Consider the following 17,908-nt stretch of genomic DNA (forward strand, 5'->3'; position numbering starts at 1 on the left):
ATTTAGCATTTTCCCCACATTACAACCAACTGATTTTGTCTCTCAAAGTTCATATTTAGAGCTTGAAATGAAAAACCTGCTGATGTGAGAATTGGTTGATCAGCATCACTAGTGCTGTTTTAGGAATAGAGGTCACGGTTACAGTCCTTGCTCCATCTGTCAACACTATGGCATGACGTTACTGAAGGTGCCAGCAAGCCATCCTCTGAATGGCATGTTCAACAATTGCTGGTCTACTTTTTCAGGCATGAAAGATGCCATAGTCCCTTATAGAAATATTTGTCAAATTTTATTGTTAAAAATAAATTCTTTTGGACAGCTTTCTACCAAGAAGTACTGTCTCTGCCAATGGGCTAATAATATCTCCTCTGAGCACATCATTCTCTATAAGGATCTGTCAACCTGAAAAATGCAGCTAACTTAAATAATTTGATTGTATATTATTGCATTACATTTAACAGTGAAGCAAATTTCAGACAAGTCAAATTATCTGAAGACGACTTGACTATCCAAATAGCCATGGTGCTTGCTGTTATGCAAACATTGCAGGTTTACAGTACTTTAATACTTATGATATTTCTGCCAGCCTTATGGTCAAATCATATCTGAACTGATGACATAATTTCCCCTCCACCTTTTTCCTACCTGCCCAGTTCTTTTTCCTCTTCACTCCATTTCATCTGTCCGCTCTTCCCTCTTTCTCCCCTGTGTGTGTGTGCACACACTCTCACGCACATAGGCAATCAGAACTTGATTTGAACAGGCCATAAAATCCCACAACAGATACGTGACATTTCAGAATTGTATGCTGATCTTTTACTTCCATGGGAATTCCATGGATAAGCTGATTCCTCTGTTCCTAGGCAATGTTTTTCAGCACAGTCAAGGCAGACACAGCATAGGTAGGGTGTGTTCAGAAGAGATTATCTTCCCCAATAAAACAGTGGGAGACCACCATCTGTCAAGTCTGCTATTCAATAACAGATCTGACGTGTGATTTTTACCACAATATTGCCAAACCACAAAAACTTCATTCTTATTTTTTAATAATCTGTGGGATTGTATTGCGTCACACCTGGTTTTATTGATATATTATACGTATTGTGTTTCAATAGTCTAGTCTCATACATCATATTTGTCTTGTGACACATGAAGTGTATTATCTGCATTGCCTCAAATCAGATTTTCCAGTTGCGGTGGTATAGACACTGCTCTGCAGTGTATTGCAGAATGATTAAATTTATGAATATAGAACAAAATATAAACACAGAGCACTATCCTCTTACACCTTTCTGTGGAGCATGTTACTGAAGTAAGTGCTGGTTTATTTACATTGCAGATCTCAACACAATATCTAGTTGCCCCTTACTCAGATATGTGAGGATGGAGGCAGACGACAAAAGAGAATGCATATGTGTTGGAAAGAGACTCCCTTATTTGTTTTTTAACTGAATCCTTTTAATTCTTAAATGTGTGGATGGAGACAGGATGGGAGTCATGGTTCCCCCGTGCTACTTTTGATGGGTTTCAAAGAGGGCAGGCTCCAGGCACCAGCCAAGGAAGCAGGTGCTTGGGGCGGCCAATGGAAAGGGGTGGCACGTCCAGGTCTTTGGCGGCAATTCGGCGGCAGGCCCCTCAGTCCCTCTCGGAGTGAAGGACCTGCCGCTGAATTGCCACCGAAGAATGAAGTGGCGCGGCAGAGCTGCCGCCGAAGTGCCGCCGATCGCGGCTTTATTTATTTATTTATTTTTTCCCGCTTCGCTGCTTGGGGCGGCAAAAAAGCTGGAGCCGGCCCTGGTTTCAAAGGACATTTTGAGCATGGCAATGCTTAGACATAGCTTTGCAAATAACGGTGTGTGGCAGGGGCACAGCACACGCTCCGAGTATTGCTGCAAAAGGGATGGTAATTTACATCTGCTCCCTGCAGGCCTAACGGGCACCTGGCCAAAATGCCTAGAGCATATGTACATTGTCTGGAAGATGGTGTGGCACTCCTCTGGCCTGGCCTCCTGAGGGCAACATTTGCATATACCACATAGTGCTGCAACACCACTACTCTGAGGATGAATTTGTGACAGAAAGAGCTGATATGTAATGATGTGATGCATACGGAGATCTAACCATTTCACTAACGTTGTATGTGAGCTGGTCGGGAAGGGGAAGTTATGGTATATTGGGTTAGTAGATTATCCTGTATTGATCTATTTTAACATGGGACTGTTGGAATAGCAAACAGGATAGCAACACAATATATCTAGATAAAGACACCTCAACACACACTTGAAAGACAATGGGTCACACTATTAGCATCAAGATTCCTGTGTCTGATCTCTGGTAAGTTGCAAGCCTTATTTTGTCAAAGCTAGGAGGCTAGAGCTGAAAAGAACACTAAAAAGTTAAAAAGCCTTTCTCCGGGGGACCAGAGGAGTTACTTGTCTGCAGCTATCTAGGGAGACAGGCCAACTCAGAAAGAGACTTTGTGGAGGGAGTCTAAAGAAACTGGGCCTCCCCAGATCCAGGGAATGGTAACTCCTCGGGAAAAGCTAGATATGCATAGTCAGGTACTGTTTTGAAGATATGTTTTCTCTGAAATTTCTGCTTTAAAAAAATGGTACTAAGGAAGCTGTTTGGTCACTAATTGCCACTGTCATTGCACCAGAGGGGAACTGAGTTGTAGGATCTAAACCTAAGTGAGGCCTGCTAAAATAATCCACGTTAGTATGGGGGACTACAACCCAGGGCTCCGTCTGAGTGTGGGAGAATGGTGTGATTCCATCTGGAGCCAGGTGCTGATTAGAGGCCTGAGAGCTGAGTGGGGGTGCACTCAAAGAAACCAGGAGGGGCCAGAGGTGCAGTTCAACCAGTAACTGTGACAACTCTAAGGTCCCAATTTTGCTTAAATTACCATATTCTGGCCCAACGTCACTTACATTGCACATCTCTGCCTTATTGTGCAGCTGGGGGGGTCGAGGAGGCACCAGAAAACACAAACAATAGGAGGTGTAGGTGAGCATGCATAATAAAGAAGTTTCCAAATACAAATTTTGAAATACACAGTTTTAAAAAAAGATTTGTTTAAAGTGCCACATCCTCAACTGGTGTAATCCAGCATAGCTCCATGGGAGTCAATGGAAATATGATGATGTACAGCAGCCGAGGAACTGGTCTACAGTGTTCAACTCCTACCCTCATCTCATGAGTGTTACAAACCGAAGGACAGTATCTTGTTTCACTACTAGAAACCAACATCTTGGAACAGCTCCTTCAAATTTGGCCACAGGAAGGATTCCACATAGCCACTTGCTGGCATTGCTGCTTCTGAATTGATGGGTCATAGCGCATGGTCCCATGGCCAATGCATGTGACTGGGATTCAAGAGACCTGGGTTTTCTTCCTGCTTGGCACAGACTCATTTTGTGGTCTTGGGCAAGTCACTTTACTTCTCTGAACCTCAGTTTCCTGATCTGTAAAATGGGAATAATGATACTTACTACTTGTGTGAAGCGCTATAAACATGTTGAGTGTTGTTATTATAGACCGTGAAGATCCTGCGTTGCATCGTGGCGATGCTAAGATTCAAAGAGCATACTGTAGGCCAAATTCTGCTGTGGGATATGCTCTGCAGCCCAGAACTGATCCCGCTGGTGAACTTTGATAATTTATTAAATGTGCTGTGGTATCTGGCTACGAGTTGGTAGACACAATAATAGAGTCACAAGCTTTTTCTGAGAATGATTTGAGATTTAGTTGTTTCTAGCAACATTTACATACAATATGAACAGACACTTCTGAGTCAGTGGAATTACACAGGGATGAATTTGACCCTGTGCAGTAGGTCAGAGATCGAAATCTTAGCATGCCTACCCATAAGCTTCTTTTTTAAATAACACACTCTTTTTAGATCTAAATTCTGATCTGCCAAATACTGCAGCTAATGATCTCTCCTTAACTAAGCATAGTGAAGAATGCATGTAAACACTTAAGGGTCCTAATCAGTGTTCTAGTGAAAATGAATTGATCCCGTTCATTGCTGACAATGGTAACTATCTGCTGAAGTTTTTATTCTGTATTTTATATTTCTTCTGCAAATAATGTATGTAATTTAATTGGCTGGTTATTTCAAACCTTTGGGACCCATTGCTGGAATGGTACAAATTCCTCAGAAATATTATTAAACTTGCCAACTGCAATCATAGTCTGAATCTCCGTTCTTCCCCAAGGACTATAAATCCTGTACGCCTTTAATTTTGCTTGAGATTTGCATCATTATGTGACAACAAAGTATGGATGCAGTAATGAGGTTTTGAAATGTTATTTACACAACAGAAAAAAATCGACTTGAGTTTTCTGAAACGTATTCTGCAAGCCATGGAAATGGCACATTTTTGCACACCAAACTCGAGACATTTCCAGCCAAATAAATATAATATCTATCAGCCTACAGGCTAGCCATAGTCAGCCTGGATTTATACTCTGATATTTTGTATTTAGACAGAAGACACATTCTAGGATTTTACTGCCAAGACCTGTAACCCTGTCTTGTTTTGCAGCATTTGTGACTTATCGTATTTGGAGCCTGGCTAAGGAAGTATCTTTCTCCCCAAGTTTCTTAACTCTACTTCTAACTCTACTCAGCAGAAGGAGATGCAAAACTCTAAATTCCAGTTGTCACAGAGCCTGATTCATCACTATGTTACTACTATTGTGACTCCATGAACTTCAATAAAGTTACACTGGTATAAAACTAGAGTAATGCAGTGATGAATAAGGTCCTGTATTTTTCTCAGCTCAGATATTTTATCATTCTAAACTTTTAGGATTTTCACTATCTAATCCATAGCTACATTAGAAGATAATATCCAGTTTCGTACCTCCGACAGTAAAGGAGCACAATAGTAAGATGAGTGCACTGGAGAAAAAGGCAGTGATGTTGTGAGAACATGAGGCCTAACTAAGAAATGCTCCAGTTATTATCAAAATTGGTTTACCTAGTTGAAAATCAAACTGCAGAAACACCTTGTTCCCACAGGGACATTAAATCAGTTGGAGCAGTGTTGTTTAATATATGTATTAATCATCTGGAAAGGGGAATGAGCAATGAGGTGGTAAAAGTTGCAGATGACACAAACTTATTTACATTAGAGAAGTCCAGAGAGGAGTGTAAAACTTCAGAAGGACCTAACCAATCTAGGTGAATGGGCAACATGATGGCAAATGAAGTTCAATATCAACAAATTCAAAGTAATACACGTTGGGGAAGGAAAAATTAAGCCACTCAGATACCTTACAGGGCTCTAAAGTAACTGTATCAACTAAGAAAAAGGATCTGGGTGCCACTCTGGACACCTCATTGAAGACCTCAACTCAGTGTGTAGCTGCAGTCAAAAAAGAAGTTATGATGAATAAGGAGTTGGATGGAGAATAAATGTGGAAAATATTATAATACCATGATATAATTTAATGGTGCAGCTTTGTCTGGAATACTGTGAGCAATACTGCTCACCCACCACAACAAAGATATGGCAGAATTAGAGGGATTTCAGAGAAAGGTGTCAAAACTGATTAGGGGCATAAAGAGAGATTGAAAAGACTGGAATTGTTTACCTTACAAAGGAGATGAGTAAGAGGGGACATGGAATAAGTATATAAATAATGAATGATATAGAGAAGGTACATTAGAAGCTTCTATTCTCCCTGTCTGATAACACAACAACAAAACAACATTCATTAAAATTAAATGGTGGCAAATTCCAAACCAATAAAAGGAAATATTTTTTCACACAGCATGTAACACTGGTCTACAATTTTTGAGAAGTCGTCTGCTTCAGAGATAAAATGTGCTATTTATTATGTATTTTGATGTGCTGAATTCAAATATGACAATTAAAACAACTGATTGGCTACTGTTTCTAAGATACTTAAGTTTTTACATTTTAGGTCTATGTATATTGTGTAGATAGTAGAGTTTTAATCATAAATTGTAAACCTAGGTCTTTTCATGTGTTTATGGTTGCTTTACATGATAATATTTCACCTGTCCTGTTTATGTAACACTTTAAAAATCAGCAAAAGGGTTATATAAATAAAATTTATTATGAAACAAAAGGCAAAAAACTATTATGTACATAGTTTAGTCCTATTCAGTGTCTACTCGGCGCTTCTTGGCTTGTCTCTTGTATTCATTAAATGGAGCATCTCTTGTCACTGTCCAGCAATAGTCTGCAAGCATTGATGGGCTCCATTTGCCCTGATAGCGTTTCTCCATTGTTGCAATGTCCTGGTGAAATCGCTCGCCGTGCTCGTCGCTCACTGCTCCGCAGTTCGGTGGAAAAAAAATCTAGATGAGAGTGCAAAAAATGTATCTTTAGTGACATGTTGCAACCAAGGCTTTTGTATGCCTTGAGGAGGTTTTCCACCAACAACCTGTAGTTGTCTGCCTTGTTGTTTCTGAGAAAATGTATTGCCACTAACTGGAAGGCTTTCCATGCCGTCTTTTCCTTGCCACACAGTGCATGGTCAAATGCATCATCTCGAAGAAGTTCACGAATCTGAGGACCAACAAAGACACCTTCCTTTATCTTAGCTTCACTTAACTCTGGAAATTTTCCATGGAGGTACTTGAAAGCTGCTTGTGTTTTGTCAATGGCCTTGACAAAGTTCTTCATCAGACCCAGCTTGATGTGTAAGGGTGGTAACAAAATCTTCCTTGATTCAACAAGTGGTGGATGCTGAACACTTTTCCTCCCAGACTCCAATGACTGTCGGAGTGGCCAATCTTTCTTGATGTAGTGGGAATCTCTTGCACGACTATCCCATTCGCAGAGAAAACAGCAGTACTTTGTGTATCCAGTCTGCAGACCAAGCAAGAGAGCAACAACCTTCAAATCGCCACAAAGCTGCCACTGATGTTGGTCATAGTTTATGCACCTCAAAAGTTGTTTCATGTTGTCATAGGTTTCCTTCATATGGACTGCATGACCAACTGGAATTGATGGCAAAACATTGCCATTATGCAGTAAAACAGCTTTAAGATTCGTCTTCGATGAATCAATGAACAGTCTCCACTCATCTGGATCGTGAACGATGTTGCGGGCTGCCATCACATCATGGATGTTGTTGCAGGCTACAAGATCACCTTCCATGAAGAAGAATGGGACAAGATCCTTTTGACAGTCACAGAACATGGAAACCCTAACATCACCTGCCAGGAGATTCCACTGCTGTAGTCTGGAGCCCAACAGCTCTGCCTTACTCTTGGGTAGTTCCAAATCCCTGACAAGGTCATTCAGTTCACCTTGTGTTATGAGGTGTGGTTCAGAGGAGGAGGATGGGAGAAAATGTGGGTCCTGTGACATTGATGGTTCAGGACCAGAAGTTTCATCCTCTTCCTCGTCTGACTCAAGTGAGAATGATTCTGGTGCATCAGGAACCGGCAGTCCTTCTCCGTGGGGTACTGGGCGTATAGCTGATGGAATGTTTGGATAATGCACAGTCCACTTTTTCTTCTTTGACACACCTTTCCCAACTGGAGGCACCATGCAGAAGTAACAATTGCTGGTATGATCTGTTGGCTCTCTCCAAATCATTGGCACTGCAAAAGGCATAGATTTCCTTTTCCTGTTCAACCACTGGCGAAGATTTGTTGCACAAGTGTTGCAGCATATGTGTGGGGCATACCTCTTGTCCTGATCTCCAATTTTGCAGCCAAAATAAAGGTGATAGGCTTTCTTAACCATAGTGGTTATACTGCGCTTTTGTGATGCAAAAGTCACTTCACCACAAACATAGCAGAAGTTATCTGCACTGTTCACACAAGTACGAGGCATCTCTGCTCACTTTGGCTAAACAGAAATGTGTCCCTTTGCAAAATCAAACACTGACAAATAAGAGAGCACGACACTGTATGATTTCTAGAGCTGATATAGGGCAATTTGTTCAGCAGAGTGATGTAAGCTTCGTTATGATTGCATCATCCATGACTTCTAGGAATAACATGATGCAATTCATATCATGTATGACGCAATACCAGCTTCAGATTGCATCATTCATTGTTTTGCCTAAAAAGCAAGTACTGTCCAAACCCAGTCATAGATTTATTCATAGATCCAGTCAAAGATGTATTTTAGTCATTTCTGGTTTAAATTGAGATCCCTTCCCTTTATAACTCACTTATCCTCCGCCATTCCCAAGTCAAGGGTCGTATATACTGACCCAATAGCATATCTTGAAAACTAGAGCCAATCAACAATTTTAAGCATCATTTTCGTTCTCAGTGACCCAGATGATACTAAACTACTCAAGATAGTTAAGACCAAAGCAGATTGTGAAGAACTTCAAAAAGATCTCACAAAACTAAGTGATTGGGCAGCAAAATGGCAAATGAAATTTAATGTGGATAAATGTAAAGTAATGCACATTGGAAAAAATAACCCCAACTATACATACAACATGATGGGGGCTAATTTAGCTACAACGAGTCAGGAAAAAGATCTTGGCGTCATCGTGGATAGTTCTCTAAAGATGTCCACGCAGTGTGCAGAGGCGGTCAAAAAAGCAAACAGGATGTTAGGAATCATTAAAAAGGGGATAGAGAATAAGACTGAGAATATATTATTGCCCTTATATAAATCCATGGTACGCCCACATCTCGAATACTGTGTACAGATGTGGTCTCCTCACCTCAAAAAAGATATTCTAGCACTAGAAAAGGTTCAGAAAAGAGCAACTAAAATGATTAAGGGTTTAGAGAGGGTCCCATATGAGGAAAGATTAAAGAGGCTAGGACTCTTCAGTTTGGAAAAGAGAAGACTAAGGGGGGACATGATAGAGGTATATAAAATCATGAGTGATGTTGAGAAAGTGGATAAGGAAAAGTTATTTACTTATTCCCATAATACAAGAACTAGGGGTCACCAAATGAAATTAATAGGCAGCAGGTTTAAAACAAATAAAAGGAAGTTCTTCTTCACGCAGCGCACAGTCAACTTGTGGAACTCCTTACCTGAGGAGGTTGTGAAGGCTAGGACTATAACAATGTTTAAAAGGGGACTGGATAAATTCATGGTGGCTAAGTCCATAAATGGCTATTAGCCAGGATGGGTAAGAATGGTGTCCCTAGCCTCTGTTCGTCAGAGGATGGAGATGGATGGCAGGAGAGAGATCACTTGATCATTGCCTGTTAGGTTCACTCCCTCTGGGGCACCTGGCATTGGCCACTGTCGGTAGACAGATACTGGGCTAGATGGACCTTTGGTCTGACCCAGTACAGCCTTTCTTATGTTCTTATGTTCTTATGTCCAAACCCAGTCATAGATTTATTCATAGATCCAGTCAAAGATGTATTTTAGTCATTTCTGGTTTAAATTGAGATCCCTTCCCTTTATAACTCACTTATCCTCCGCCATTCCCAAGTCAAGGGTCGTATATACTGACCCAATAGCATATCTTGAAAACTAGAGCCAATCAACAATTTTAAGCATCATTTTCGTTCTCAGTGACCCAGAATTAGTAAAGTTTGACTACATTTATTTCAGAAGCATTTTGGCTGTAGAGCAGTGTAATTAATCTGTGGAACTCATGACCATAGGATGTTGTTGAGGCCAAAAACATAGCAACATTCAAAAAGTGATTGGGCATAATATATTATATATAAAAACAGATTATTCTAAGTTGTAGGGGTTAATATTAATATACATTCTGGAGAGATATTTAACCACATACTTCAGGGTTTAAGCCAATCTCTAATAGGGATTATAAGGATACCTAATGCGGGGAGGCAAATAATCTTACAGCTGCTTACTGCAAGGTTTCATGTAGCTTTCTCTGAAGCATTTGGTGTGGACCATTGTCAGAAACAGGATACTGAATTAGGTGAGCCTTGGTCAGATTCAACATGGCATCCTATGTTCCTATATGCAAGTTAAGAGTCACTCGGTAGAAATAATCTGACGTGTAGCGATAACACGGGGTTCACTGAGGGAAACTCCCGAGTACTGTCTGTGATAAAGCAGATGTTGCATATAGATACACACTTCTCCTTCTCTTCCTGACACTTCTATTTTTAGCTCAGTATCAATTTGGATCTTTTTGTGCAAATACACTATGCCAAGCTACTAAACGAGCTGTAGAGTTGAAAATTTTCATTCATAAAGCATTACTACTGCCTACTTCTGCATAATACTGCTGCCAGATCCCACAGGCTAGTTGGAGCATTAGATTTAATATAGAAAGCACAGGTAAAAAGTGCTTGGAAAAGCACTTGAACATCTTACATATTTAGCCCAGGAATGCTAACTATTCTGAATGCAACTAATTGCTGAGAGGAAGTGAGGTAATAAATTCTATCCTTCATGTTTATCAATCACCTCTCTACCCTAGCCCACATCTATCATGGCAAAAATAAGATCAAGTGGAAAGGAATAAGATTAGAGAGATGAATGAGTCTTCAAAAGGAGAAACCCTGCTCAAGCCTGACTCACCCAAATCAGGTTGTGTGTGATAGGTATGAGTGTTACTGGATAGGAATATATTTAGCTGCTCCAAAGGTAACTCAGTCAGGAGGGGGCTTCATATCAGTCATTTAGTAACACCAATGGTTTCACAAAAGGGTACATAAAGAGGGTTCCACATGCTACAGCCCAGAATATCCCCAAAGCTGCACCTTTTCATTTGGGAGTAGAAAATGAGCACCAATGCAGAAAGCACATTTCCACGGGCCCTTCTGTAGTAAAGGACCCCTGAGGGCGAGAGGGCTGTGTATGGGAAATTATACTGAAGCAGAGGCAAAGCCTAGAGCTGTGGGTTTTCTTCAGCCTGTTGGGTGACTTCTCACATATAGAGCATTGCGAATAGAGGACCTTAAATCTCCACAGCCCAAGGATAAAAGTTGTATCTTGCAGTCCACTCTCCCAGCAACCCACTGCTTGATGGTAAACATTAGAAAAGTGTTTGGGTCTTACCTTGTTAGCTTTGTTCCAATCTGCTGCCTCAGTTCAAGTCTCTCCTCATCAGTCTGCTTTGGGAGGATGTTCTTTTCTTCCAGCTCTCGTTTGGAGGGCCTGTTGCTAAGTTTGATTGCTAAAGAATCCTGCCTGCAGATTTTCATTGCCAGAGAACCTATGGAAGAAAGAAGAGGTCTTGCCAAAGGGGATGTCAGCATTATACCATATCCTACAGCAGACAAAGAAGTAACAGTCAGGAGAGGATAAGCAGAGTGAACTAAGTTAGATTCTAGTCTACACTACAGTGGCACAGTTATGCCGCTGCAGCTGTACCATTACAGTGCTGTAGTGTAAATGCTTCTTACATTGACGGAAGGGGTTTTCCCATCGCTGTAATTAAACCGCCACCTCACGAGGCGGTAGCTAAATTGACACAAATAATTATTCCACTGATCTAGCTGCATCTACAGTGGGGGTTAGATTGACCTAAGTATGTTGCATAGAGAGTGACATTTTTCAAAGCCCTGAGTGATGTACCTAGGTCGATCTAATTTTTAGGGGTAGCCTTAGATAGAATTTTTTCCAGATTTAAACCAGTTTATTAGCTTCAGTGGAGTCACTTTCAATTTACATCATTACAGGGAAGGACAGGATTTGGTCCAACAGGTAAAGAGAATAAGATGCAGATGTGACAAATGTGGGGGTGTTTATTGATAATGATTAATATTGTATCTGAATCTGCCACTAGCGTGGGGTTTCTGTGCCATATAACAGAATGGATATTTCAGCCTCAGCGTCTGACTGGTAGCAGGGCCTGTCCACCTAGAGAAAGAGGGAGGAGGTCTTTTCTCATAGTCACCTGACAGCTTACACTTAAGGTTCACGAAGAGATAATGCCAGAGCATGTAGCCTTAATGAGTCAAGCCTGCTGTCCTTGGGCAGCACCTGAACCACTTTGAACAGTGAGGGTCAGAATAGGTATGTTTACACCGCAGCGGGGAGTGTCTCTCCCAGCCCAGGTAGACAGACTTGTGCTAGCATGCTAAAAATAGCAGTGTGGTGCTGTGGCACTAGTGGCGGCTCAGGCTAACTACTCATGTCCCTCTGGGTCTGAGCTTGGCTGGCCAGCCTGAGCTGCCACCCATTCTGCAACATCCACACTGCTATTCTTACCATGCTAGCTCAAGCAGAGCTAGTGCGAGTCTGTCTGTGTAGGTTGCAGTGGCACCAGTTTGTGGGGTGGGAGAGGAGGCTGGAGGGGAATGAACCTCTCGCCAAGGATTTTTCAATTGCTCAAAGTTGCATAGGTTGTGGAGCTGCGGGGCCCATGGCCTGATCACTTTTAAGCAGAGATCCCATTCTAAATCAGTATGGCTGCTGCTGGCGCAGTCCAGAGCATCGCTCTGGCTGTGTGGTTGCAATACTACTCAAATTTGGCCCGGGTGCGGAGGGGTGGCCAGCCCAATCGGTACTGTGACCGGCACATGCGAAGTCTGTTCATATACAGCAGAGTGCAGGGGAGTCTGCCGAGAACTTGACTCTTGTCAGAACCAGCTCATGCAGTGTGAGGGAGGCAGGCTCACCAGCTGAGGGAGACTTGGGGTTCCTGCAGGAGGAGGGTGGGGATGAAGAGAGACTGGAATGGGGTCCCTTGCCAAGGGGTTGGATAGAGGGACCGGAATTTGCACCTTCCAAGAAATATCTGAATTGGCGCCACTGACAGGCTGGGAGGCATGCTCCCAACTGCAGTGTAGATACACTAACTGAGAGAACCAGATTGAGAGTCCCACAGACACAGGAGGAGCAGGGCTTTGAGAGGTGGCTCTGTTCTGTTCTTGTAATTTAAGAGGAACGCCTATCTAACTTAGCTTGTAGTGAAGCATAAGATTAGATGACACTAAATATGCATGTAGGATGTTTATTATTTCAAAATCTTGTGTCTTTAATTCTTTCTTCTAAGTGCTAAATAAAAATGCTTTGTTTTAAGAAGGTTGTTGGTCAATATTGCTGGTCACACGATCCCGAAGGGAGGAAATGCAGGTGCTTGAAACCCATTCAGACCTTCAGGGTGATATACAGTTGCTGTACACAGGGTTGTGGACCCACGTTCCGGTCAAAGAGTAGAAGAATTGCGAGATTTCACCTAGAGACAGCTATGGACAAGAGGCCAAATACTGGAAGGGGGTGCACTCAGAGAGCAACCAGAAAGGGGGAAGAGGTGCAGCTAACCCTGTAACCATAGGTCTCAAATTTAGCTTAGAGTTGTCATTTTTGGGCCTGATTCTCTGCTGCCTTGCACCATGTGGAGTGGGAGTAAAATGATACCAAATGAGATGAAAGCATTTGTACAGATGTAAATTACTCTACACTGTGCAGGGTAGTGGAGAATGAGGTCCATGTTTTTAGTAGTAATTACACTTCTTATTGTAGCTTAGGGTTTTGGAGTCTGATTCTGAACTCATTTATACTGGTGTAAACCAGGAGTAACTCCACAGAATTCAGCAGGGTTACCCTGGTGTAAGAGCGCTGTAAGCAAGGTCATATTCAGGCCCTTGATTTTTAAATCAGTAAGGACTAAATAATTAAGAAAAATGCGAGCAGAGCACACAGAGAGCTAAATACTGCCCACCTTACTCATATAAGTACTCAATGAGTTCAGTAAGTACGCGAGCAGAATTGCCCCCCCGCTCCTCCCCAGTGGATACTGATCCTAACAAAAAATGGTGTACCTGTGTTATTCTGTTCTTAGCGAACATGCTGAGCTTTCTCTACGTGTATAATCCACACTGTACAAACCAGACATGCCAGTCAGTGCTGGAAGGATCTATTTTAAAAACTATCACTTGTCCATTAAACGTGGCATTTAAAATAAAGAGCACATGCCCAGCAATAATTTAGGGGCCAATTCTGACTTGGACAAAAGTTCAGGGGCCAAAAATTCACACTGACTTAAATGGGAGTTTTTCCTAAACAAGGATTAAATAAAGTTGAGTCAAGATCTCCGGATCTGGCCATACTTTAGTATTGTTTCAAAACTGCTCAGTACTGGGCTCATTCTGATCCTATTGAAGTCGTTGGTAAAATTCCCATTGCCTTCTTGACTTGACGACACGTTTAAAAAAAAAAATACTCTATGTAAATATTCTGACATGACTTTGTACTTATTAAGTATAAAGCACCTGATTGTCCTCTCATAATCATCAATTTTATGCTGCTGTTACTCTGTTGTAGTCAATGGAGTTTATTCTAATTTATGCCAGTGTAATTGACAGGAAAATCAGGCCTAAGATATCCAGTTCGCTTGTGTTTCCCTTGTGTTTTGAGGATAAATAAAAAAAAATAAAAATAAAAGGGGGAAGGGAAGGATGAGTCTTACTTGTAAATAATGAGCTATCATCATCCTCATCTTCCTCATCATCCTCTTCCTCTCTTGAGTAAAGGCAGGAAGAATCTTCATAATCAGATTCATGAGGCACATTTTCTTTATCGTCATCGCATTCGATCACAACGGTTGGCACTTGTCTCATGTCTGAAAGGCCTCCAGGTCCTGTTTTCGTGACACTGTCACCCGGGTGTAAACCAGAGCTATTGGAAAAGAATTAAAAAGAGAAATTAAGAAAATTAGAGAAAATTGCTCAGCAGGAGTCAGGGCTGCTTCTCTGAAGTCAGAGCACGAGTGCCTTTTTATACTGCAGACATTTTTTAAAGAGGGAAGATGGAAGGATTATAGTTACCAACAAGAATGGGTTAAAACATGGTCTATGATAAATCGACCCACGAGCGCTCTCTCGTCGACTCCTGTACTCCACCGCTGCGAGAGGTGCAGGCAGAGTTGACGGGGGAGCGGAAGCAGTCGACTTACCGCAGTGAAGACACCGCGGTGAGTAGGTCTAAGTACGTCGACTTCAGCTACGTTATTCACGTAGCGTAACTTAGATTGATCTCCCCCCCAGTGTAGACCAGGCATGTGTTACATTAGTTAGTAAGGAATTAAAGGATAATTCCAATTTAAAAACGTGCATAACCGGAATTGAGAAAGGACCTATTATCAAGGTTGCCTGACACTTCCCATTATATGATCCTGTTTTCAGTTGCTTATAATGTTGCCAAATATTAATCATTTGGACTAAACTTTCCATGCTGGGTGTCTGGTGAAATTGGTTCAGTTGTTTCTGAGAATGAGTTTAGGGAAAAACATGATGGTTTGCTCATGTTAAAAAATTCTGGCAACCTTTGCATTAAAAAGCTATAAAGCCCCAATGCTTTGGAGCACATGTAGAAAAATTGGCAGGAGCTGTGGCCTGTGTGTCAGGGATGTGCCTTTTGCCATCCCTGTGAAAATCCACATAAACTGGGACAAGTTATAGGGGGGAGTTTGGGACCAGCTGGACAAGGAATCTGGGACTAGGAACCAGTGTGGGGAGAACCCAAGGTTCCTGAGTCTCACCATTCCTCTGCTGTCAGCAAATATCTGTGAAATTCTCTGGCATAGTGCATGTCTCACCCCCCTCTAGGGCTGGTCCTCATGAAGAATGACAACCTGCTACTGCTATCAGTTACTCAGTTCCATTGGCAGAAGCCTGTGCAGTGTGTCTACTCGTGGGCATCAATATGATGCCACATGATGGATTTTTTGTTTTTCCAGTTTGCTTTTTAAAAAGCCTATGAAACTATACAGAAAAAAATATATTAAAAAGAACATTTTTAAGGTTGCAAAGTTAAGCACTTCAGCCATTAAGAAAGGCCAGAATCAAGTTTGCATGAGAAATCTTAATCTGGCCTCTTGTGCATGGACATTATGAGACAGTCTGTAATTACATGATCACATACTATTTTTTTCACAGGACCCCTGCCTCATTCAGTGCACAGGATGGACCTGCTTTGGGGATGTGCCAGAGTTGTGTAGTAAAGGAGGCTGTTGTCCCTGCGACAAATGAAGCAGAAAATGGAAGGTGTGCAGTGAATGAGGTATGGAGAGAAAGGAGGGTCTCATGGTTAAGGCAGTTGAATGCTGCCCTGGAGAACTAGATTCTATCTTGCCTCGGACAGAGATTCCTATGTGATACTGGGCAAGTCACTTAAACTTATCACAGGTGATTACTAATTGTTTGTTTCTCATTTTCTGGGTCCCCAACTTGAGACCCCAGGGTCTGGTTTGCAGAAGTGTTGAACACTGACAGCTGTAAGTCAATGGGAGCTGTACTCTGAATATATCAAATTATATTTAATGCCAAATACTCTGAAAAATCAGATCCTAGGGGTCTCAAATTGGGCCCCCAAAATTAGTGGAAACTTTTGGCCTTAATTTCGGTCTCTCAGGTCCCCATCATAAAATGGGGCTAGTACCACTTCCTAATCTCACAAGGGTTTTTTTTTTTGGACAATTCATAGATCATCTAATCTGATCTCCTCCATTACACAGGCCATAGGATTTCCATGAATTAATTTTTGATTGAATTAGGGCATATTTTTAGCAAAACATCCAATCTTAGATTCACTAGTAATTTTGAAATCAACAAAAAACTGTTGCAAAGTTAATTACCTTCACTGTTAAAACTTTGCACCTTATTTCTCGTCTGAATTTATCTATGATCAACTTCCAGCCATAGGATCTTGTAATACCTTTGTCTGCTAGACTGAAGAGCCCATTATCAAAGTTTTGTTCCAAAAGTAGGTACTTACAGACCGTGATCAAGTAACCTTATCTTTGTTAAATTAAACAGATGGAGCGCCTGAAGTCTATCACTATAAGGAATGTTTTCCAATCCTTTAATCATTCTTGTGCTCCTCTCTGAACGCTTTCCAATGTATCAACATCCTTGAACTGTGGACACCAGAACTGGACAGAGTATTCCAATAGCAGTCAACCAGTGTCAAATACAGAGGTAATATAATCTCCTTGCTCCTACTCAATATTCCTGTTTATACATCCAAGGTGTCAGGATTCTGGGCGCAGGGAGGCAGGACTAGTGGCAGGAGCTTGAGATCCCAGGACTGAAGCTAGGGTCAGAGCCAGTATCAGGGTCAGGTCAAGCTGAGAGTCAGAGCGACAGTCAGGAATCAGGCTGATGGTCAATACCACATATCAAGGTTCATTTTGAGGTTCCAGGGGGTCAAATGGAAGTCAGAATCCAAATCAGAGCCAAGGTCAGTACCAAGAGTTCAGGAACAGAGAAGCAGGGTGGTCATGGCAGGTAGCTAGGGATCTGCATTGTTGCCTGGATACTTCCTGGTATGCCCCCTGGGCTTCTATAGGGACAAGGAGCCAATCAGGGCTCGCTAAGACCACTGTCAGTCAGATCACTCGAGGTGAACCTTGTCATGGCATTGAACCTCTGTAGACTGAGAGTTGCAGGGAGTGGCCAGGGTACAGCTGCTGTCAAGCAGCAATGTGGGGATTCAGCTGCCTGGTAGCCCTGATTTCCTGGTTCAACTCCGGATGATCCTTACAGAAGGATCACACTACCTCTCAACTGACTAATGTTTGTGAAGCACTCGATATTACACAGTGATAAGCGCCATAGAAAAAACATGGGGAAATTAATAATTCTGTCTTCAGAGCAGAGTTTGAACAGGGTCCAGTAAACAACTGCTAGGGTCACACATTGAACAATGAGAAAACAAAATATTGAACAGCTATTCATTAAGTGAGCGCCCAGGGCCGGCTCCAGGCACCAGTGCAGCAAGCAGGTGCTTGGGGCAGCCGACGGAAAGGGACGGCACGTCCAGCTCTTCGGAGGCGGGTCCCTCAGTCCCTCTCGGAGGGAAGGACCTGCCGCCGAATTGTCGCCGAAAAATGAAGCGGCGGCGGTAGAGCTGCTGCCATATCGCGGCCCCCCCCAACCCCCCCCCCACCGCTTGGGGCGGCAAAAACACTGGAGCTGGCCCTGTGAGCACCCTCATCCTGTGCACTGAATGAGGCAGGGCTCCGGTGGAAAAAAATAGTATGTGGTCATGCATTTAAAAGC

The 17,908-nt window shown here is 42.2% G+C and overlaps 1 protein-coding gene across 1 annotated transcript in view; it reads right to left on the minus strand.

Moving 5' to 3' along the window:
* The window catches only part of PHACTR1 (phosphatase and actin regulator 1), a 169,490-nt gene that overhangs the window by 43,434 nt on the left and 108,148 nt on the right, over window positions 1-17,908 (minus strand). Inside the window, exons 6-7 of the mRNA XM_065398332.1 lie at window positions 14,317-14,525; window positions 10,959-11,115 (exon numbers count right to left, since the gene is read on the minus strand). Coding sequence (XP_065254404.1) covers window positions 10,959-11,115; window positions 14,317-14,525 — 366 coding nt within the window. The remainder of the gene's footprint in view (window positions 1-10,958; window positions 11,116-14,316; window positions 14,526-17,908) is intronic.

This window comes from Emys orbicularis, chromosome 2, assembly GCF_028017835.1.
Source record: "Emys orbicularis isolate rEmyOrb1 chromosome 2, rEmyOrb1.hap1, whole genome shotgun sequence".
NCBI classification, from domain to species: Eukaryota; Metazoa; Chordata; order Testudines; family Emydidae; genus Emys; species Emys orbicularis.